At 43.0% G+C, this 23,222-nt stretch overlaps 3 protein-coding genes across 7 annotated transcripts; 2 read left to right on the plus strand and 1 right to left on the minus strand.

The window, feature by feature from the left end:
• Window positions 353-7,290, plus strand: LOC8066987 (glycine dehydrogenase (decarboxylating), mitochondrial). The gene is made up of 15 exons (XM_002441804.2): window positions 353-1,892; window positions 2,039-2,284; window positions 2,387-2,464; window positions 2,580-2,680; window positions 2,771-2,966; window positions 3,060-3,185; window positions 3,271-3,456; window positions 3,986-4,099; window positions 4,545-4,697; window positions 5,547-5,735; window positions 5,829-5,906; window positions 5,989-6,114; window positions 6,216-6,314; window positions 6,594-6,711; window positions 6,825-7,290. Exons 1-15 carry the CDS (start codon window positions 672-674, stop codon window positions 6,920-6,922), a joined length of 3,129 nt encoding a protein of 1,042 aa, XP_002441849.1. The 5' UTR covers window positions 353-671; the 3' UTR covers window positions 6,923-7,290.
• LOC8079833 (pentatricopeptide repeat-containing protein At5g65560) lies at window positions 7,589-13,792 on the minus strand. Of its 5 annotated transcripts, none has more exons than XM_021446082.1 (5): window positions 10,785-13,792; window positions 8,774-8,929; window positions 8,519-8,571; window positions 8,167-8,365; window positions 7,589-7,966 (listed from the first exon to the last, which is right to left on the minus strand). In XM_021446082.1, the coding sequence occupies exon 1, from the start codon at window positions 13,766-13,768 to the stop codon at window positions 10,796-10,798; it is 2,973 nt and encodes a 990-aa protein (XP_021301757.1). In that variant the 5' UTR covers window positions 13,769-13,792; the 3' UTR covers window positions 7,589-7,966; window positions 8,167-8,365; window positions 8,519-8,571; window positions 8,774-8,929; window positions 10,785-10,795. The 5 variants fall into 5 exon arrangements, with proteins under 5 accessions (XP_021301757.1, XP_021301756.1, XP_021301755.1 ...); XM_021446081.1 differs by having other exon boundaries at window positions 8,476-8,571; XM_021446080.1 differs by having other exon boundaries at window positions 8,467-8,571.
• Window positions 14,118-19,853, plus strand: LOC8066988 (WD repeat-containing protein 25). Its single transcript, XM_002441805.2, has 6 exons — window positions 14,118-14,254; window positions 14,769-14,828; window positions 15,741-16,193; window positions 16,687-16,845; window positions 17,958-18,442; window positions 18,978-19,853. Exons 3-6 carry the CDS (start codon window positions 15,869-15,871, stop codon window positions 19,347-19,349), a joined length of 1,341 nt encoding a protein of 446 aa, XP_002441850.1. The 5' UTR covers window positions 14,118-14,254; window positions 14,769-14,828; window positions 15,741-15,868; the 3' UTR covers window positions 19,350-19,853.

Genomic DNA, 23,222 nt, shown 5'->3' on the forward strand with positions numbered 1-23,222 from the left:
GTTCCCAGAGATTCTTTGGCGGTAGGTGATGATGGATCCCAACAAAACTCCTGTCCCCACCGGAACCACTGACCGACTGACGCAGCACACCCAATCCGCGCGCCCACCACCGCATCCGTCCACCTGCCGCCACCCAACCCAACGTGCTGCGCCGGCGGCGGGCTAGCCCGCCAGATCCCCGTCCCGTCGCCGTCGCCAGCACGGGTTTGCCGACTTCGACAGCCACGCTGCCCGGCCATCACCGACGAGGCCGTGGGCGCCGCAAAAATTAGAGGAGACCGCCCAGCCCAGGACGCTCGGCGGAAAAATCCTCTCCAGCCGCCGGAGCCGAATCGCCGATTTCTGTGGCTGGGCCTCCGCCTCCGCTACCCGCCGCGCTCCACGTCCATCCAAACGCCATCCGCTCGCTCCGCCTCCCGTTGCCGATCACATTCCAGTTGCCCCCGTCACCTACTCCCCGTGTCGTCTGCGTGCGTGCTGACTCCACCTCCACTATACCACTCGCAGCTGCTCTCCTGCTCCTGCATGCATTACTAGCCAAGCCAGGCACCCAGCCGCCGCCCGCTCTTCTCGTCAGGAGGAGCGGAAGCCGAGTCCTCTCCCACCGCGGGGCGGGCCACTTCCCATTCCTCCGCCTCGCCTCGCGCCCCCTCCCCTACCCACCCAACCAGATGGAGCGCGCACGCCGCCACGCCAGCCGCGCGCTGCTGCGCCGCCTGCTCGCGGCGGCCACCACCACCACCACCACCGCGTCCCCTGCCACGTCATCGTCCCGCGGCATCTCCACCCTGTCGCCGGCGGCTCCCGCGGCGGGGAGGCAGCAGCAGCAGCGCCGCCGGCCTCCTCCCCACCAGCACGCGCAGGGCCGGCCGGTGTCGGTGTCGGCGCTACAGCCGAGCGACACGTTCCCGCGGCGGCACAACTCGGCGACGCCCGCGGAGCAGGCGGCGATGGCAACAACCTGCGGGTTCGACGGCGGCCTCGACGCGCTGATCGACGCGACGGTGCCAGCCGCCATCCGCGCCCCGCCGATGCGCTTCTCCGGGAGGTTCGACGCCGGGCTCACCGAGTCGCAGATGCTGGACCACATGCAGCGCCTGGCGTCCATGAACAAAGCCTACAAGTCCTTCATCGGGATGGGGTACTACGGCACGCACGTCCCGGGCGTCGTGCTGCGCAACCTCATGGAGAACCCGGCGTGGTACACGCAGTACACCCCGTACCAGGCGGAGATCGCGCAGGGCCGCCTCGAGTCGCTGCTCAACTACCAGACCATGGTCGCCGATCTCACCGGTCTCCCCATGTCCAACGCGTCCCTCCTCGACGAGGCCACCGCCGCCGCTGAGGCCATGGCCATGTGCAACGGCATCGTTAGGGGGAAGAAGAAGACGTTCCTCATCGCGTCCAACTGCCACCCGCAGACCATCGATGTCTGCCGGACGCGCGCCGACGGATTCGACATCAGTGTCGTCGTCGCTGACGCCAAGGACTTTGACTACAGCGGCGGCGACGTCTGCGGCGTGCTCGTGCAGTACCCGGGGACGGAGGGCGAGGTGCTCGACTACGCGCAGTTCGTCAGGGACGCGCACGCGCACGGCGTCAAGGTCGTCATGGCCACCGACCTGCTCGCGCTCACCACGCTGCGCCCGCCGGGCGAGATCGGCGCCGACATCGCCGTCGGATCCGCGCAGCGGTTCGGCGTGCCCATGGGCTACGGTGGCCCGCACGCCGCGTTCCTCGCCACGTCGCAGGAGTACAAGCGTCTCATGCCCGGCCGGATCATCGGGGTTAGCGTCGATTCCACCGGCAAGCCCGCGCTCCGCATGGCGATGCAGACCCGGGAGCAGCACATCCGCAGGGACAAGGCCACCAGCAACATCTGCACTGCCCAGGTACCTCTCGATCTCGGCGCACTCCACCCACCCCGCCACCCGCTCACCAAATTGCCTGACAGTGACCCGATCGGTCGTTCACTAGTGTGTTAGTGATAGAGTAGCAGTTAGTGACAAGGACATTTGTGGTGGTTGACACTTGACAGGCCTTGCTCGCCAACATGGCTGCCATGTACGCTGTCTACCACGGTCCGGCGGGGCTGAAGGCGATCGCTGACCGGGTTCATGGCCTGGCTGGCACCTTCGCCCACGGCCTCAAGAAGCTCGGGACAGTGACGGTTCAGGATCTGCCCTTCTTCGACACGGTCAAGGTCACGTGCTCTGATGCACGTGCAATCGCCAAGGAAGCTGTCAAAAACGAGATGAACCTTAGGGTTGTCGACGCCAACACGGTGGGCTTTTATTGTCCTCACTATACATGTCACTATTTCATTCCAGCTCGTAGTGATGATTTTGAGAGCTGAGCAACTCCTTGTTCTGATGCACTCCTGCAGATAACCGTAGCATTTGATGAGACCTCCACCCTGGAGGATGTTGACAAGCTGTTCAAGGTGTTCAACAATGGCAAATCAGTAAGTACTCATTCAGTTACTGCAAAGTATAATGTGCGTGTGTTATTAACTGGTGATGATGTCAAATTAGATCCAAATATTAAATTAAATGGTTTGCCATTGGAAACACTTTCAGGCAAGCTTCACAGCTGAATCCCTCGCCCCAGAGGTCTCAAGCTCAATTCCTAGCAGCCTTGCTCGCGAGAGCCCCTACCTAACGCATCCAATCTTCAACATGTACGTGGCTCTGAAATCTGCAGCTTGCTCGTCTGCTCCACTAATTTGTCGGTTATGTTTCTGATTTGCCATGCTGCTGTGGACTTGCAGGTACCACACAGAGCATGAGCTTCTTCGTTACCTGCATAAGTTGCAGTCCAAGGATCTCTCACTGTGCCACAGTATGATCCCTCTTGGTTCTTGCACAATGAAGCTAAACGCTACTGTTGAGATGATGCCTGTTACGTATCCCAACTTCGCGAACCTCCACCCATTTGCCCCAACTGATCAGGCTGCAGGGTACCATGTAAGGACGACCATGATTCAGTTTCTATCCTAACGGCAAAGTTTTCGCAGCATGAATTTCCAAACATCTGAAATAACTTGTTTTCTGTCATAGGAAATGTTTGACGACTTGGGCAACCTGTTATGCACGATCACAGGTTTTGATTCTTTCTCTTTGCAACCAAATGCTGGTGCTGCAGGAGAGTATGCTGGATTGATGGTTATCCGTGCTTACCTCAACGTATGTCATGATATATGTGGCCTAACCTTTTCCTCTCTTGCTTTTCTAGTAATCTTTGTTAAAGAATTATGCTGATAAAATGCAGTCAAGAGGAGAACACCACCGCGATGTCTGCATCATTCCTGTCTCAGCACACGGCACAAATCCTGCAAGTGCTGCTATGGTTGGAATGAAGATTGTTGCCGTTGGAACCGATTCCAAGGGTAACATAAACATCGAGGAATTGAGGAAAGCTGCAGAAGCAAACAAGGACAACTTGGCTGCTCTGATGGTACTCTTGCTCTTGTTATACCCTTTTGATATGAGGATTTACATCTGAAATTTACTCTTTCATCTCTATTTTATATATGCATGGCGATTCTCTCGCCTGTGGCTTTTCAAAAAATAGCTGACCTTTATGTAGTTCATTCTTATATTATATTGAAAGATTGTCACTGTTTGTTTCAAAAAAAAAATGTCACTGTGTAGCCTTTCTTGCTTTATTTGGTGTTATGGTGTGAGATAGATGACTTCTGCAATCACATCTGCCTCATAATACTTCATCTAATGGTACTTGTCATACATAACATATACAATAGGAGGAAATAGGAATAGAAAGAGGTGCCAACCATTGATGTACATATAATTGGTGGATTAGAGCGAATATTGTTGAACCATGGAAATGTGAAAATTCAATTAGTTTTTTTAAGGAAAATGAAAATTTTAATTAGGATGGAATTTGTAGTTTTCAAAAGAATCTTTTCAAATTCTTTTTGCTGTATGCCGAAAATAACAGTGTTACAATATTAACATATTTTCAGGTTACCTACCCTTCAACTCACGGAGTCTATGAAGAAGGCATTGATGAGATCTGCAGGATCATTCATGAAAATGGCGGACAGGTCTACATGGACGGGGCTAACATGAATGCTCAGGTTATTTTTTCATAGTCTGCTATTCCATCTTCTGTACTTTGTTCATTATGCGAGCACTCTCTTCAAGAAATCATTGTTCTAAAAAATTATGGGACACATTTATATTGCTATGTGTAGATAGCACTCCAACATGCCATGAAGTTGATTCTTCTTAATTTTGAAAATAAAATACTTGCGTAGTGAACTTGTGAGACAAATCTATTAGAGTTCAGTACTTAGCATTAGCAAGATAAGTAATTCTGTGGTTCTCTTGAAAATATTTAGTGATAAAATTTTGTGTATAATCTATCAAACTGTATGTTCCTAACTACTTTTTGTTCTATAAGAAAAATATTTTCTCCTAGTTCACCTGAAGGACTTAAATGGCCCCTTATTGGATAGCTATTGCCAAAATAATCGGTTCACTAGAAATTTCCTTGAGCTTACAAAAGTTTCCTTATTACAGGTTGGGTTAACAAGCCCTGGTTTTATTGGAGCTGATGTTTGTCACCTTAACCTTCACAAGACATTTTGCATTCCACATGGTGGAGGTGGTCCTGGCATGGGTCCTATTGGGGTTAAGAAGCATTTGGCACCGTTTTTACCCTCTCACCCAGTGGTAAGTTCCCTTAATTCTTTATCTTCTCGTTTGTCAATCTGTAAAAATTCATATTCCGATCTGAGGCAAATATTCAGATTTTGAGGCATATTAGCACTGCCCAATATTAAACACTTAACTTGATTTGTGACACAAGTTTAGTATTATAGAAAGTGTCACGACCTTGCACTCTTATTTTACGAGCTTATAAAGTTCCATGTTCATACAACACAAAACAGATTATTATAACCATGTTTAACTTCCAAGAACAGTTTCCTAAGATGTTCAGATTGAAGATTAAGATAGATTTCCCATGTGTTTCTCTATGCTACGACCAATCTTAGGCCTTGTTTAGTTTGCGAAAGAAAAGTTTTTGGTACTGTAACACATTTGTAACTATAGCAATTAGTACAATCATGGATTAATTAGGCTTAAAAGATTCGTCTCGCAAAATACATGCAAACTGTGTAATTAGTTATTTTTTTAATTTATATTTAATGCTCCATGCATGTGTCTAAACATTGGATGTGATGGGGCGAAAAGTTTTTTGGTAGGAACTAAACATGGCCTGACATTATTCTTTTGAGACTATAACCCTTGTTGTCTATCGTATTCTGCAACCTAAGGACTTATTTTCATGTCCTGTCCTAAACTAGTGAAGCAAGAAAGTGTTTGCAGCATTTTCTTTCATGTTGAAAGCATTGCAGGTGATACTACTGTACTATTTAGTGGTGATGTGTTAACAAATCAGACCCTTCTATAAATGCAGAGCACTAAACCAGAAAAATTATTCATAATTTATCCATGCTTCCATCATTTCATCCAAAAGAAAATACAACCACACCATCTGATTAACCCAGTTATTATCAGATTCCCACTGGTGGCTTTCCTCTCCCTGAGAAAACCGACCCTCTCGGTACCATTTCTGCTGCTCCATGGGGATCTGCCTTGATTCTGCCAATTTCCTATGCATATATAGCCATGATGGGTTCACAAGGACTCACTGATGCTTCAAAGATCGCGATCTTGAATGCAAACTACATGGCAAAACGTCTAGAGGTACTTTTTCATTCAGTGACAGCATACCTTAGTGACTTTTGTTATATTCATCAAATTAGTTTAAAATTTACTTGGTAATGATCATTTTTGCAGAAACACTACCCAGTTTTGTTCCGTGGAGTCAATGGAACTGTTGCCCATGAATTCATCATTGATTTAAGAGGATTTAAGGTACTTGTATCTGAATCATACTAGCAATCCAACCATGCATCGATGCATTGCAGTCTCTAACCGGCTCCTGGAACTTTGTCAGACGACTGCTGGTATAGAACCAGAGGACGTGGCAAAGCGCCTGATGGACTACGGATTTCACTCACCAACCATGTCATGGCCTGTTCCTGGCACACTTATGATTGAACCAACTGAAAGTGAGAGCAAGGTAAGCATATGTAGCTTTTGGTAATCTTTTGCTTCCCATTAATATCAGTTAGTTGATTTCACATTAGCTTATGATATCATAACATTTTGTCGTCGCGGCAGGCCGAGCTGGACAGGTTCTGTGATGCTCTTATCTCCATCAGGGAAGAGATCGCAGAGATAGAAAATGGCAAAGCAGATGTGCTCAACAATGTCCTGAAGGTAATATCTCAGTGTCAAAAAATGGTATCAGTCAGGTAGCATTTGTTCACCATATCAAGCCATATCTCTCTTCACATAGGTCCTTCTGAATCATATTCCTTGCCTGTTGGGTCTGAATAACTTTAAAGAAAGAAGCGATCACTAACTGTAAAGAGTATGTGTCTTTTAGCATGCTAAGTCTTCCACACTGGAGATGGTTTCGCAGTCACACAGCCAGGGCACCTCTTGCATTTGCATGTGTTACAGAGTTTCACAGGTGTTTTTGCTTTGTTTGTGCAGGGCGCTCCTCACCCACCGCAACTCTTGATGGGTGACACATGGAGCAAGCCGTATTCCAGGGAGTACGCTGCGTTCCCCGCGGCATGGCTCCGGGGCGCCAAGTTCTGGCCAACAACTGGTACGAATCGCTCAACCGTCGTCTCCAAAGGCGAAAGCCTTCTCGTCGCTTAACAGTTAACACTTCCAGCGAGGCTAATCTAATCTCTGCTTCCCCTGTTGTGTTCTTGCCAGGTCGTGTGGACAACGTCTACGGCGACCGCAACCTCATCTGCACACTGCAGCAGGCGTCCCAGGTGACCGAGGAAGCCGCCGCAGCTGCAACTGCGTAATCTCGTCGTGAAACCACGATCGGCAGTGTGCGAAACAGCCTCAAGAAGAAACTGTAATGCATGCTTCCTCTCGGAGGGAAGCAGCATTTGCTCCTCGTCCTTTCTGCAATGTATATACTTGCTCATGGAAGCTCCTGATTCCCCCCATAAAGCTGCCACCTTGTAATTCTGCACTTCATTGCTTCTCCATTCCCATGTAAATTAAAGATAGCTTTTTATTGACTAGAATTGAATAGCTTCTCTTTTCCGAACAGTCAAGTAGTTGACACGGAAGTATGTCTTGATATGTTCATATCAAAACTGGGAGAAATGGAGGTGGTTGGAAATATGCCTCAGTCCCAATAAATTGGATTCAGTTTGGACTCAAATTAGACTTCAGATTGGGCCTCAAACTGATTGAGACCCAATTTATTGTGTACATAAAATGGTGGGAAAAGTCTATTTTGCCTCTCTAGGCTACCTACACCGTCCAATTTTCCCTCAAAGTACAAAATCAGATATTATTTTATACAGCCTTGACTGTCTAATTATGGACAAATTGGTTTAAACCGTGGGTTCACAATGATTTTAGTCTATGTGGCATCACACTAGTCGTGAGTCGCGAGGGACAAATTGGTTTTAACCTTGGCTCTTAGTGACTCGAGCCCGAGAAGAGAGGGTCAGGTGTGAGTTCCAAATCTCACCAGCAGGAGTATCATGTTGATAAGAGCCTTGACAGACAGAAGTCAACAAAAAAAAAACGATAATGCCTGACAAGAAACAACTGAACAAACAAAGCACAGTAATAACCTCTCGTTTAGCAGATGTCACATTGTTTTCTGTCTCTTTCCTCACTGTTGCATTTCATGAGGTCGGTACAACAGAAGGTGCAGTTGCAGCCAGGATAGCTAGAACTTCCTGGTGTCTCCTCTGAGTTTCTGTGCTTCTTAGCTTCCCTCAGATCACGAAGAAACTGATTCACAATGATATGATCTCATTTTCCTTTTTTATTGAAAGAATCCAACTCATAAGAAATATTCTGGACAACCTTGAGTATCAAATCTTCTGCAAGATATAACATGGACTGAAATTTCGATTCAGAAAGCTAAAGAAATATAAACACATCTAAGCAGTTCATTTTAGCACTGTGAAGACTAATTATTAAGATAGTACTGCAGCAGCATGGGAGTTAATAGAGCAACAACCAAAACCATCTTGTATAGCTGCATAAGGAATAATAATGTACATGACAAATAAAAACTTACCATATCTCAGCTTCATAGAAATAACACCATTGATAGCCTGGATTGTAAATAAACTATTTCCCCTTCTATTTCATCATGAGGTGAATGCTTGAGAGTATCTGATGATTTTGCCTTACAGACTTGATCCAGGGCAGCTTTGTCTGCTAATTGTGCAAGTTTTGCTGATGGTCCTCATCGTGAAGAGAGCAAGATAACTCTTCTACTCAAATTGGGAGAAAATAAAGTTGATTTTTAGATGTGAAAAAAGAAACTGGCAGTGAATTCTGTTTAATTGACAGGAAGGAGGCAGCAGGAATTTACTATGATGACCATTTTTCTGTATTAGTTTGCTCCAAGTTATTACTCCACAAACCTTGCAACCTTTTCGCAGTGACAGGATGAATATAGCAGCAGTAAGCATCCATGCTACATGGAAAAAAGAAGGATTAAGTTATTTATCCATTCAAATGAAACACCGCCTATAATAATGTGTGAGAAGGGCCCACTGTATCGAAGTAACTAAAGCCTGTGTACACACATGCCTGTAATGGAGACAGGAAGAGGGGAAAGGAAGGGGGGAGGGGAGAGAGAGGAGAGAGAGACACATCGGGATTGTGGATAGGCATACTTGAACAAATGCTGGCCAGATATCTGATTTACATCAGGATCAGGACATCTATCAAAGCCATTTCGAACTAAATCACCCTTATAAGCATTGTCATTTCCTGGAAAATGATGATCAGTCGATGAAATGGCTTCTTACTTTCACTCCTAAGCAATGTACCTGTTCATAAATACCAGCAGAACCAACAAGTCTATATTAATGAAATTGAGGCTTCATTGCTCTGGAGTAGTTTAATTTTCAAAAAGGGATAATCAGATGCTCGATCCCAAGTTTTGTTAAAAAGAAAAAAAGAAACAGAAAAGGTAGGCTGCATGCCCAACACTACCAAGAAACTTCTAAAGCAAGTATATCAAAACGGTACATCACAATTAGCACTGGCACACTAATAAACAATAGCATCATATCTAAGGGTATGTGGTTTGTGCTGATGCTTTTCAAAAACTGGCTTTTAAATGATGTCACTGCTTCTAGAGACATGTTTGTTAGAATGTATAATATATGTAATACCCCTCAGATTATCATCCCTTAGAACTTAGAAGTCAACATAAGTTCCTACAGACCAGCTTCTAGCTTCTAAATTTCTAATAAAAATAAAGTGTTGCTTCCCAAAAGCCGATTTCAAAAGCTGGCTGTTTGCTTCAGCTTTCTGCTTCTGGGCAAAAGGCAGAAGCTGGCTGAAACAAACAGAGCCTAAGTATCACACATTAGATATCATTTTATACAGGCTGTACACAGTAATGAAAATTGGCAAATGTTAGCTTATTCAGCCATGACCTGTTGAAAAAAAAAGAGAATAGAACTGCTATAAATATTGAGAATTGTAGGTACAGGAGAGATAAATATCACCCAGAATAAATGGTATCCTAATTTTATATCAGGTAGCATACTATGGGTCTGTTTGGTTCAGCTGTGTGCCATAAATATTAATGAGGAGTATTTAAAGTATTCTACAGTATCTAAAATCATTTCATGACATGGTATACTACTCTTTGTTTTAGATCCATCTGCAAGACATGTGCACAATTACTAGCAAACAACAGCTTAGGCACAATCTATCAAGACACAGTTACAGAGGCAAACACTTCTTGTTAGATCGTATAAAAGAACCGTGCAAAACTACAAACATAAGCACTAAACAGGAAGTTTGTTTTTTTTAAAAGTACTGAAGTAGACATTACAAGGGATTGTCAGGGAAAGAAGAACACGATTGCCTAAAATTACCAAATTAAACATACTCACTCAGCATCCAGTAAACACTCGCCACAGCCAAAGTCAGCTACCACTTTGCCAGTTATGTCATCAAAACTATTCTCTGCCTGGTTGTTTATCAAATCAACATGAATACGAATATATGGTAAAGCTAAGTAAAGTACTCCATCCATCCCAAATTATAAGACATTCCAAGAATCTTGGAGAGTCAAAGCATTTCAAGTTTGACCAAAATTATACAATAAGATAATAACATTTATTATACTAAGTACCATTAGATTCTTCATTAATTATATCTTCATAGTATATCTATTTGATGTCATAACTCTTTCTAATTCTGTCTATAATTTTGGTCAAACTTGAGTTTCTTTGACTCTCCAAGATTCTTGGAATGCCTTATAATTTGGAATGGATGGAGTAGTAAACATCAAATCGTAAGCGGTAGAATTTCAGTATTTGATTACCGCTTGCACCAGAACAATACACAACCATAGAGAAGGAATAATCTACTCAAACTAGTTGTCCACCAAAGGCTTTTGCATACACTTTTACAATACTAACAGCCAGGCTAAACATTACCAAATGTTGGATTATAGGTTGATACAGACCAATAAGAATTAGAATATTCCTAAGTTTGGGCTTCAATGGAATCATGAACAAAATGGAAGAAAGACTCCACATGATCTGTGGGACCACTAACCATTATATCGGATGACCCAGATGAAATGGATGCTTACAAAATGTTAAGCACTGGCACACAGAAAACAATTGCGCACCGTGGGAAAGAATACAAAATGAATTTTACCATGGGTCAGGTCAGGCAGCTTCTCCTCTGAGTTCACTGACTACACTGCCAGAAGCCTCATGAATATTATCAGTCACCATTGAATATGTCTCAGAGTCAATCTGACAATGTCTATTCTCCATAGCAGACAGCAACTGTGAACAAAAATCCACATGGCCAGCTTTGAGCAAACCATCATTCAAAATTTTCCATGCAACTTCATTATGATTATAGTCCTCCATTCCTAGTAAGTCACAGAACAGTGATTTAGCCTTGTCATAGTCCCCCTCATCACAGAGGCCTACAATAAGATAGTGGTAGGACTCGAGATGAGGCTGAAACCCAAATTCTATCATATCGGTAACAAATGACACGGCCTTTCCAAAGAGCTTGATATCACAACAACACTTGATAAGCATTGTGTATATCTCTTCATTGGGAGATATATCTTTTCCACGCATATGATCAAAAAGTACACATGCTTCTTCTAGACGTGTTGCTTTGCAGAATCCTGCAATGATAGAACTGTATGTCACTGCTGTAGGATTTAAGCCATGTTTCACCATCCTTTCAAGAAGCTGCCAAACTGTGTCCAGCTCAATCCAGTTCCACATACCAGATGTGTCTACATAATGAGCATCAACCAAACTCATTTTTAGAAAATGCTTGAGCAAAATCCAATAAGTCCAGTAATTTGGCTCACATGATGCATCTATCATGCGCTTCAGAGTAGAAAATGCACGATCCATATATCCCATATGCCCACAACCATTAATGAATACATTATAGGTTACCACATCAGGTGCGACACCGTCTCTTTCCATTTCCCCAATTAGATGCTCAGCCTCCTCTATTTGACCTATCTTGCAGTACGAGCTAATGAATACAGTATATGTGGTTGCACTAGGCTTATGTCCTGATGAAATCATTTCATTGAACATGCTCTTAGCATGGTCATGCTTCCCTTCTTTGATCATTTCACTGATAATTATTGTATAAGCAACAATGTTACACTTGACTCCACTTAGGGTCATCTGATCCAGTATAGACAAAGCTTCATTCAGCTTTTTTTGTTTACATAAAGCCTGCAACAGTACACTATATGTGTACGAATCTGCCTTACAACCCTCATTGACCATCTTCTCTATAAGGACAGCAGCAAAGTCGGTATTGCCTGCCTTGCTAAAACCATCAACTAAAGATGTATATGTTACCTTTGTGAGGACCACTCCCTTCCTGACGAGAAACGAATAAGCTTCTTCAGCTCTTCCAGACTTGCATAGTGCATGAGTTAGGACATTATATGCTTGCTCATCAGGCGTCAAGCCATTCTGCTCCATCATTTCAAATAACCTGAAAGCATTATCAAATTCATGTTTTTTGCACTGGCCTTGAATCAGAGTAGTATACGTGATAACACCAGGAGTTATCCCATCCTCTTGCATTTTAGTTATTAAAGCCATTGCCTTATGAAGCTTTTGATCCTGAATTAACCCATATATCAAAGAACTGTAAGTCCATGCATTTGGACGGCAACCTTCATGTTCCATCAATCTGAAGACCTCTAGTGCAGCACCAACCTTCCCAACCTTGCAATACCCATCAATTATAGAGGTGTAGATGACAACATTAGGAGCTAAACCATTTGCAAACATCTCGCTCACTGTCTCTTTAGCCTCTTTGAATCTACACTTCTTGATCAGGACATTGATCAACACTCCATATGCCTGTAAATCAAGTTTGCAATTGCTTGATAACATGCTAGTCTTTACCCTGAGTGCATCATCAATCCTTTCAGCCTTGCAATATCCATTAATGATGTTAGTGAATGTGATAACTGTAGGTGTGAAGCCCCTCACAATAGCGTCATTCAGCAATTCTTCGGCTTCGTCTGGCTTCTCACCACATAGGCCATAAATCAGAATGTTGTATGTCCAATCATCTGGATTACACCCATTTCGTTCCATCAGTGCCTTAATCCCCAATGCATCCTTCATCCTTCCTGACTTACAGTAACCATCAATCATTGCATTATACGTCCAAACACTTGGAACCACCCCTCTCAGAGGCATTTCTTCAAGCACCCTCCTGGCACCATGAATCCTACCCTCCTTACAAAGACCTTTGATCAAGAGTGTATATGTGTGCAGATTCAGGGAGCACCCATCTTGTACCATCATGACCAGAAGCACAAGTGCCTCCCTTACACACCGTGTTTCACAGAGCCCCTGAATCAGAATGGTGTAGGAGTACTCGTTCCTCCTGCAACCCATCAGCGGCATCATCATAAGTAGCCAGCAAGCCTTTCTCAAGTCACCTGTTCGGCAGTACCCCAGCAACAATGCATTACATGTGTATGTATCCATCTCCATCCCAGACTCCCTCAAGAGACGGAAATACCGGTGTGCTACGGCAAGACTGCCCTTCTTGCAGTATGCCATGATCATAGTGTTGTAAGTCACTGTGTCTGGCAACAATCCCTCCTGCACGAGGTGCGAGTACAACTTCTCCATATACTCCGTCATGTCGAATCGCAGCAGCGACCTGAGCGCCAAGTTGTAGCACTTTGGGGACAGCACGAGTCGCTTACCACCCACTCGACGGATTGCCTGAATTGCGTCGACGGCCTCGCGCATGTCCTCCGCGGTGTCGGAACAGCTGACCATGGAGACGACAAGCTTGTCGTAGTTGGCCGGCGCGCGGCGGCGGGCGAGGAGCTGGAGCAGCGCGGCGTGGGAGGCGGCGGTGTGGCGGAACCCGGGGCGGCGCGCGACCCACTCGAAGAAGGCCAGAGCGGTGGCCGGGTCGAGAGGCGCCACCGGGGCGCGGAAGAGGTCGGCTACGTGCGCGGCCGTCACGGAGGGGGCCAGCCGCTTGTAGGCGCGGCCCTTGTTCCAGCGGCGCGTGGAGATGACGCGGCCGAGCTCCGCGACGATGTCCGGTGTGGATGTGGATGCGACGGCGGCGGCGGCGGCGGGGCGGGGGAGGGGCGGGAGGCGGCCCATGGTGGCGGCGGCCTTTAGGGTTCAGGGTTCTGCGGGGCGGCGGCGACGGTGGCGGCGGCCGCGGCGAAGCGGAACGAATGGCCCGACTCTATTCCTGTCGCTCTCTCTGATATACACGATATTGCCATTAAAAAAAAGGGTACGCTCAATCCCGTCGACTCGTAGGATTCGTGTCTGGCGGCCGGCGGCCCCTCCCTCCCGCTGCGCCGTCGCCTCCATCCCCGCACTCCTCCCCTGCCGCTGCGGCGCCATCGTCGCCTCCTCCCGCAACGCCGGACAATCGGTCGGTTGCGGCCGCTTCCTCGACGTCGAGGGGAGGACGGCTGCGCCATCTTCTCCACCACGCCGCGCCCGTCTTCATCTTCGCGTTCACGCAAGGAGGATGCCCAGCGGCGGGCCGGTGTGGATCTGAGGCCACCACTGCCTGAGCATTGCCCGACCCTGTTTCCCCTCTGTCAACGGCCACCACCGTCACAGACCCGCTCGGTGAGCACTCTTATTCGCCCAGACGAGCCTCATCCTTTCTTGCGTCGTATCACTGTGTGTGGTGCCAAACTTTTAAGTGGAATTGTGCCAGCTAATTATTAATGTATAGTTGTATACAAATGGCTTCAAAGATTACTACTCGGACATCGTTTTATGTATTGTCAAATATGCAACTAGCTGCAGCTTACATATTCATGCATACAGCATACACATACCTTCATAGATGATTACTCGAACGTAATTTTATCTATAATGGATCCGTACAAGCCAGGGCCTATATGACCAAATGCACTCCTACAGAGCATGATTATTTTAAGAATAGAGTTGAAATTACCAGCTTATGAACCTGTACATAAACTTCTGTTCTTCTCTTAATTGAAAGGCATAGCTCCTGCCATTGCGTTAAAAACAACAGCTTATGAACTGATGGGACTAGTACATTCGATGATTATATATTACTTGTGATGCTCGTTAGTTCCTATTTTTCTAACTACTCATTGGCAATTATTATCAGGTTTGATCCTGGCCTTATTCAAAAAGTCAGAGCCAGTTGCCCTGCCACTGCAAAATCACAGTACGTTATGTTCTACGATTTGTTCTGCTTGCCTCACTCGCATTGGTCTTGTATGTTCTATAGTTTGCCTATGATAGAGAATAAACATATCAGAAAAAATGTAGCTTTCATGACAAACAGGATTTTCATTCTCATGACCTTATGCCTTTTAATAATCACGTATATGGTATAGAAGTCTACTTTTATGTCTATTACTAACTGCGAAAATGTACTACTATCGACTAGTATTTAATCGTGCAAGTCTACTTTTATGTCTATTACTAACTGTGAAAATGTACTACTATCGACTAGTATTTAATCGTGCACTGCATCATAGACTCGTGAAAAACTTGAACATTTTGATTCTGTAGAATATACATACGGAAACTTCTATCACAGGCTTGTACTTAAGGTGAACTCTAATTAGCTTTATTATCTGTCCTTATTGTACACAACTCAGTGCCTTGTTCCTTGCCTACAGTTTAGTTTTGTTTCTTGTAGTAACTTTTAAGCTCAAATGGCCTAGAACTAAGGTGATACAAATTTGAAATAAACCAAGGTATGAGAGAGGATTAAAATGTGTGTTGAACTATGAATGCAGTACCTTATTCTAAAACTGCCTAGCATAATTTCAGGTCCATTGTTCAATTTATAAACCCTTTTTCTATTTAACAAACCTGAATCCAATTACCTTATGTTTAAATAACTTGAGCTTTCCTGCTCGCTGAGAGGTCATCGACCCTTGAGTACATAAATTTGCCATAACTGAAAAGACCTGATACATGGACCCTTCATCTCGAGTTACAGTATCAACAGCTAATAGTTCTGCTGCCATTGTGAATCATCTGTTTTTGGTCTGCTAAGACGTTACTGCAGCAATATTGAATTGCCTCCATTTGACCGCTTGTTCCTGCCATGTTTAAATTGATGAAGGTGAAAAAAGTTACTGTGTTGTGGCTGCTGCGGCTGGTTGCAGCTCCTGCTGGCTTGGCTGCTTCAGCCAGCTTGCCGAACACCCCTGCAGTCTCGGACAGAGGGAGTACTCAAAACCCCAACTGCTGATGGATCTCCTCTCCGCTGCATATGGCGCTACCTCTGACGACGAGGATGCTGCTGACCCACCCTCCTCCGTACCGGTTGCCACTGGGTCTGCCTCCTTCGCTCCACCTCCCCTGAAGCGGCCGCGGTGGGAATCTCACCAATACCTCCCTCCAACCCACTGCTTCCCGCAACAGCCCCTGCTCAACACAGTGACGCCGCTAGCATCTCCATCCAGCGGCAGGTATGTTTCCAAGAGGGAGCGTGCTCTCCTAGCTTCATCGCAGGTGCATGTAGAATCTGGATCACCCCTGTCTCCGGTGACGAGAGCGGAGGTTTATTGTGCAGGTGAGCTTTCTGGGCCCCTATTGCAGCAGATTGAAAGATGCTGATTATCCTAGCATAAAATTCATCCCGGGTTGCTGACTAGCTGCTCTCATGGGAAGACACCAGCTTCACCAGACTGCTGGCTGGGTTCAGGATAGTTTTATGTGATTAGTTCTGACATAAATTGACTTGTCAATTGTGTAGTGGATCCCAGGACGAATTTAATCTTCCATGATTAGATATCTGAAATGGTTTAAACTGTTTGAAGAAAATGTTCAGGGGTCTTGGATAAAGGCTGATAAAAAGCTTGTTTCGTAATTTGTAATTGTTGTGTCACTTGTGTGAGAAAACTGAGGGGCTTTGTTTCAAGAGTCCTGTTTTTTGTTATCATGATGATTTCACGAGGAACTAGTTTAGGGAGTGACACATCTGTACTTTAGTATTTTTATATGTTGCTTGAGCAGACCATTTTCTACCTTCTGTATTTCTTGTAACAGTGAACATGTTGTTACAGTTGGCTCTATCAACAATACAAATCTACGAGCTGACATTTTGCATTCCTTGCAATGCCAACCAAAGCCTGGACCAAGCACAAGTTTCCCTTTGAAGCTCTCAGTTTGTTTGAAGGGTCACACTAAGGCAATCAACTGTGTAGATTGGTCACCGAGTCATGGTTAGTAATTATTCTTACATAGTTCTGCTTCCATGATCTTTAATATTCTGTTTGACTTATGTTATTAATGAGTAAATGTTCTTAGAACTTTATGAGTTAGCCATTCTGTAGGGTCATGTATTAGGATATTAAGAGAATGCAGAATTATCCCTCTTCTAATCAAAGACATAATGCATTGGTTTTACAGCAGTCATGGGGATTTGGGGTATGCAATTTGAGATATAATAAGGTGGTTCTTCAACATGATACATTTCTCTACTTCCCTTATAGTAACCAGGAAGCAAAGTGGGTGCCCAGTGCTGTGCTGGTATTAATGTTGTACCGACATTAAAATCGAAACTGACAAATTATTATCTATAAATTTTAGTTATGAGAAGTTTTTTTTCCCATATTCTACAAGAAAATGGCAATAATAGGTGTTGCACGGGTTGTCCTTCCACCATGCAAACATGGATTCTCTACTAATGCTCTTCTGGCATTCTCAGTGTTCTCAACAATCTAGCTACTAGCCCTAGTAGATTAGCACTGAACCATCTAAACTCACAGTGTGAATGATGATGCTATGAAGGTACACGGTAATATTGTAAGTCTAAGAAAACTACAAAAGGTTCTCATGTAGGGATTTTTCACCTTATTGCTTTTGAATGCTTATATTGTAACTCTTTAGATTAGGGAAGGCTATCAGGACTGAACTGACCATACCGAAATTCTGATCTTATGCAAACCAAGATATATCTTCTCCACTGTCCCCTTGATCTTCACCTTCGATTTTGTACTTCTAATCTTCTATGGAAATGCTTACAATCCTTGTTTCTTGGTAATTTGATGTCAAATAGGGATGCTTTTGAAATATTACATTTGGCAATATCTTCATGGAATTTTCCTTGTTATTCTTCGTGTTTCACTTTTAACTCACACTATTAATAATATGGTGCACGTGTCAATTTGATAGGAAGTACCAATGCATGAGATGAGTTGTTTCATAGAATTACCAGCTTCAAATTTTGTTGGTTGGTTATTGACATACAGTACAAAATACCCATGATGATTTTGCATAGCTTTTATTTAATTAGTCTCACTCAATAGACATTCACAAAGAAAAGTATTTGCAGGGCATCTTCTTGCTTCTGCTGGAATGGATCACAAGGTTCATGTATGGAACGTATGGGACAAAGGGAATACTACAGCTCGTGTTTTGAAACATCACACTGCTGCTGTAAAGGATGTAAGGTGGTCCCTTCATAGGCCCTTTTTACTTTCTGGAGGGCTTGATTGTTCCTTACAGCTAGTTGATGTTGTTGAGGGAAAAGTAATGAAAGTATTCAAGGATGATCAAGCTGTGGAGGTTATCAAGTTCAATCCAAGCAACCCTGATCTCTTCCTATCTGGTGGGTCCAAGGGTTCCCTTAGACTTTGGGATATTCGATGTGGTCTGGTAACAAAAGAATTTCAAAGAAGCCTTGGAACCATCCTTGACATTGACTTCAGTGCTGATGGGAGACAATTTATCTCTTCAACTGACACAACCAGAAGCAATATTAGTGAGAACACTATAGTTGTTTGGGATGTCTCGCGACAAGTTCCTTTATCTAACCAGGTAATAGGTGTATAGCTCTTATTAGTCCTTAAGTGTATGTGGTTCTGTTAGTTCCATATATCTGTGTGTTTGTAGTACTACCTCCTTTCGGATTCATTTAAAGTTGGCAAATCTGTGGTCAAACATTCAAGCATCAGAACATCGACATATTTAAAATTGTCAAAGTTGGATGTATGAAAATGCCATTACTATATTTGCTAGTACTAGTATTAAGTTTAATTTCAAACTAAATTTATAAGTCAGAGTGTAGTAAGTTACAGATAATAAGTAACAATCAAAGTCACATTTTGAAGGCTGAAATGTAAAATCTTACCCTATAATATTAAGCCACTTAGAGTTTCTTTGTTGGACCCTTCTTTGTTTGGTCCTTGTTTTTTTTCCCTTTCAGTTTTTTCCTTTTTTTATATATAAATAAACATCACGTTCTAGTCTATTTCTTCCATCTTTAGTCCAGGGAGTGTATTTTGCAGTAACAGGGATTGGGCTCCTACCAGCAGGATGGAAGTTAACAGAATGAACCATTTGTATATGACAGGTTTATACTGAAGCATTCACATGCCCGTGTGTAAGATACCACCCACGTGAAGCATCTTTTGTTGCACAATCCAATGGGAACTACATTGCTATTTTTTCAGCAAGGCCACCCTTCAAGCTGAACAAGTACATGCGGTTTGAAGGACATGGAGTGTGGGGTTTCCCTGTGAAGTGCAACTTTTCCCTGAGCGGAAGAGAACTTGCATCTGGTTCATCTGATGGATGTATCTACTTTTATGATTACAAGTCGGCAAGGCTTTTAAGGAAAATAGAAGCCTTCAAAGAAGCATGCACTGATGTTGTGTACCACCCAGTCATGCCTAATGTGATTGCTTCTTGTAGCTGGTCTGGTGAAATATCTGTCTTTGAGTGACTTGATATAATGCTTGGTAGGGAAGTAAAGTTGAGTGTTACATGGCAAAGTTTTTACAAGTTGAGTGTTACATCGCTGGCACCGGCGGGTTACCGGAGGCGGCTGGCAAGGTGATTTCCAGCAATCTGGCAGAGCCGGTGAAGATTTTTGGTGCCACGGGGATATAGACACAAACAACTTGTAACCTTGGAAGACTTGACAGATTCACTATTCTCGTCTGAGGAGCATCAGAAGTTCAGAACCGTAACACAAATATATATCCTATAACTCAAACACCGATTAATGGTCAAAGCAGATTCCAAAATAAAAATAATTTGTTGTATGGAGCTTATCGTCTGAATGTCAGTCTCAGCCTCGCCTGTGAACAGATTATTTATAGTTACAAACAGCCCTGTTCTTTCTGTTTAAAGTAGATGAACACTGATTGTTGTGGCAACATGCCCGGCACCACTCTTTACCTGTAAACAAAGGAATTAAAAAAAAAGGAAAACTATCATTGTGGTATTTAATGGTGATATAAGAATATGCCTAGAAGTAGTATGCTATATGTAGACACTTTCTCAAATCAAAGTGCCTAGAATTTATGATCAGCCGAAATGGTTTCCCATGGAGAAATTGTTTCTATATATCTCCTCCCCAATTGATATGCCACATCATCAAAAATCCGTAAGGAATTGTGATAGTGGAACACGTGGATTAACACTTCATACGTATACTGTATATATTCCATATGCATCTCAAGACACACAAGAACAAATACTACTAAAAAGAATAACAAACACTACTAAAAAGAATATTTTTTTGCTGATGTCTGGATTTACACTGACAATAGTGTTAAGTGAACCGCTAGTATAAGTATAAGATTTGCACTGTCCATTTACTTAGCAATACCGCCAGTGTAAAAAAATGATTCTCAATTGGCTTTATCACCGGTGTAAAATCGTATGTTTACATTAGCAGTTTCTTAAGGGTACTGTTGGTGTATAAACATTTAAACTATCTGTTTTCTTAATGTGGCACATGTACAAATTACACAATAAATACCCTTCTTCCTTCACTAACTATAAGTGTACAGACCGAGCACCTTCCATTTTTAGTGTCATTGGAAATCCAAAAATTGCAAATATAAGATCCTATGCACCTTAAGTATAGACAATAAAGATGTAGAATAGCTTACCATGGATTTCTGTTAAACACACATGATGGTGTTGGAGCTCATCCTAGTGTTGATACACAACTTATGAGAATTACAAGGATGAGTAAGCCGGGCGTGCTTTACAAGTTGTACCAAGATCGCTTGACCATTCAGGAAAGTCTAGATTCTATTTACAAAGAAATCATTTCTCTAAAAGTACAACAATATGTTGTACATCTCTATATCATAAACCGGTTCATGCCCTCATGGATATTACATGGTATTTGAGATACATATCTTAACAACACTAGCAAATGCAAATCGTTGGGGTGGTTGTGGGTTTGTGCATGGAATGTACCACCATGCGGCCATAAAAGGTGGTCACTCTTTTGTAGCTAGTTCGATGACCTACGAAACATCCCTGTAATGGCAGAATAGACAGATGGTACAATTTGTTAATGTGGCCTAGTCCTTTACACTGATCAAATCAAGCTTGTTAAAAACAAATCCATTCTTCACGTGGTTCCTCCAATATCTCAATCACTTAGCATTCTGATTTGCTTCATCACAACACTAGCTATCCAATTTGCTCTTCATCACAACACCAGCAAGATATTACTAACGTATGGTGAAAAAATATATTTGTTTTTAGATACAAAAGTTCCAATAGCAAGCCATATTTATACTGTGCGCAAAACCCATGCAAACTATAACCACTCGGCTCATGTATAAGTTGTGTCTTAGTTCTTTCATTCATGCACTGTGTATTGGTGCTCTCACCATATGTGTGTGCATTGTTTGATATACACGTTTGGGACATACAAGTGCGATCTTTTGCTATACTTCCAAGAGCAAATTACAAACGTGTATCGAAAAGTTTTGAAAAAGAGAACTTTCGCCTAAAAGACTAACAGCTTCAACTCCTACTAACACTAGTAAAAAATGATTTTTTTTTTTACAAACATCTCTATTTTTCAGGTAGAGGTGGCTCTACGAAAATTGTTTTTAAAAAATTTTCAAAGTTGATCTGCCTCTAGAAATCGATTTTAGAGGTGGCTAAAAAGCCTAGCCATCTCTAGAAACGGTCTCGGTTGGAAAGGCCACTTGCCTCTAAAATATCATTTTTAGAGGCGGTTAACAGATGAAGACATACCCTTTGCCTTGCACGCTCCACCTGCATGACACTCATGTTGGTGCACTCCTTCGGTTTCTATGGCAACAAACAAACTATTCTTCGGTTTCTATGTTATTTGCTTAGTTTGTTGCCTTTCCTTTTTTATTTTTCTAAAAATTTTAATTAATTTTTAGTATTTAATTGTTGTATGCAACTCAAAAATCAAAGGCTAAGATTTGTTTGAGATTTTACCTCCTATGAGGTAAAGTTTGTACCTGAGCAAGGCCATTTAAGTTTTCAGTTTCAAGATTCTTTTTTTAATTTTTAAATGACTTTAGATGAACAAATGATCTAAACAAAAGTTACAGACAAACTTTTTTGCTATTTTTTGGCTTGAATTATAAATTAGAGTAATTTTTAGAGGCGACTAGGCTTTGGTCCGCTTATAAAATTTAATCTCTATGGGTGGCTAGATATCCACCTCTAACAAAAATCATTTGTTTGTAAAGAGGCGTAAACAGAGGGGTCAAACAAACGCCTTTGGCATCGTAAAGAAAACTATAGAGAGAAGAAATATGTTTCATCCGCTTACAAATGCCAAAGAAACAGAATGAAGCCAAACTATCCCTAATTCATTTCATCCTATATCTTGGAAATAGAAATAAAGCCCCTCTAGGAGCAGTTCATAATGCAACGCAACAATTAAACGCTATGGCTAACCTATAAAACTGTTAAATACAATTGTGCATTGCAAATATTATTTTATTGATCAAGCTAAACTAGTATATGTAGTACTTTTGGAAACCTAGTAACTATTGTTAGATCAAGGTGACCGACTAGAGGGGTGTGATTTGTTGTCAGGAAGCATAAAAAATATATAGTCACATTGCAATATTTTGCACTGACCATATTTTACAAGAAAAAGAAGCATAGATAACTGATCATATTTTTTGAATGGCACCATATTTTTTAGAAAGAAGACTAAAGATATGTTGGTACATAGTTGTATGCTGGTAAATCGATTTTTTGTCAAAGTTCCTAGCTGTGCACCCGTGTGAAGCGGTTTTGGTTGCCACGTCAACGAAAGTGAACTTACAGGGGAAAAAGTCTACATAACTCCCCAAACTACACAAGGTGAATTTCTTCACTCCCAAACTATAAAACCAAATATTCTACCCCTTGAACTTTCCAAAACCAGCCAACCCCCCCCCCCCCCCCCCCCCCTAAGCAGTTTTAGACAGTGGTTTGCTACAGTAGAGTGATTTTGCCCTTTTTTATTATTTATTTTGACTGAATCTTTGAAAAATTATAAAAAAATTAAAAGTCTAATTTTGTTGGACTCTGTGTGAGAATCTAGAATCTGTACCAAAGGAACCCTTAGACTTTACAAGGGTAGATAATGGCATAGTACAAAAGATGTTGGCAAAGAGAGACGACTAGCTGACACATGGATTCAGGATGGAATCTCAGAGGGTGGCAAGCCAAACATGATTGTGGAATCAATTCCATGGTTTCTGCTCCAAATCTTACTACAGCAGGACAAAACAAATGATATCACTTGCAAATGATCGACAGATGAAAATTACTCTAAGAGAGTCACCACTGGATGCAATTCGATCGATAG

Source organism: Sorghum bicolor, chromosome 8 (assembly GCF_000003195.3).
Source record: "Sorghum bicolor cultivar BTx623 chromosome 8, Sorghum_bicolor_NCBIv3, whole genome shotgun sequence".
Taxonomy (NCBI): domain Eukaryota; kingdom Viridiplantae; phylum Streptophyta; class Magnoliopsida; order Poales; family Poaceae; genus Sorghum; species Sorghum bicolor.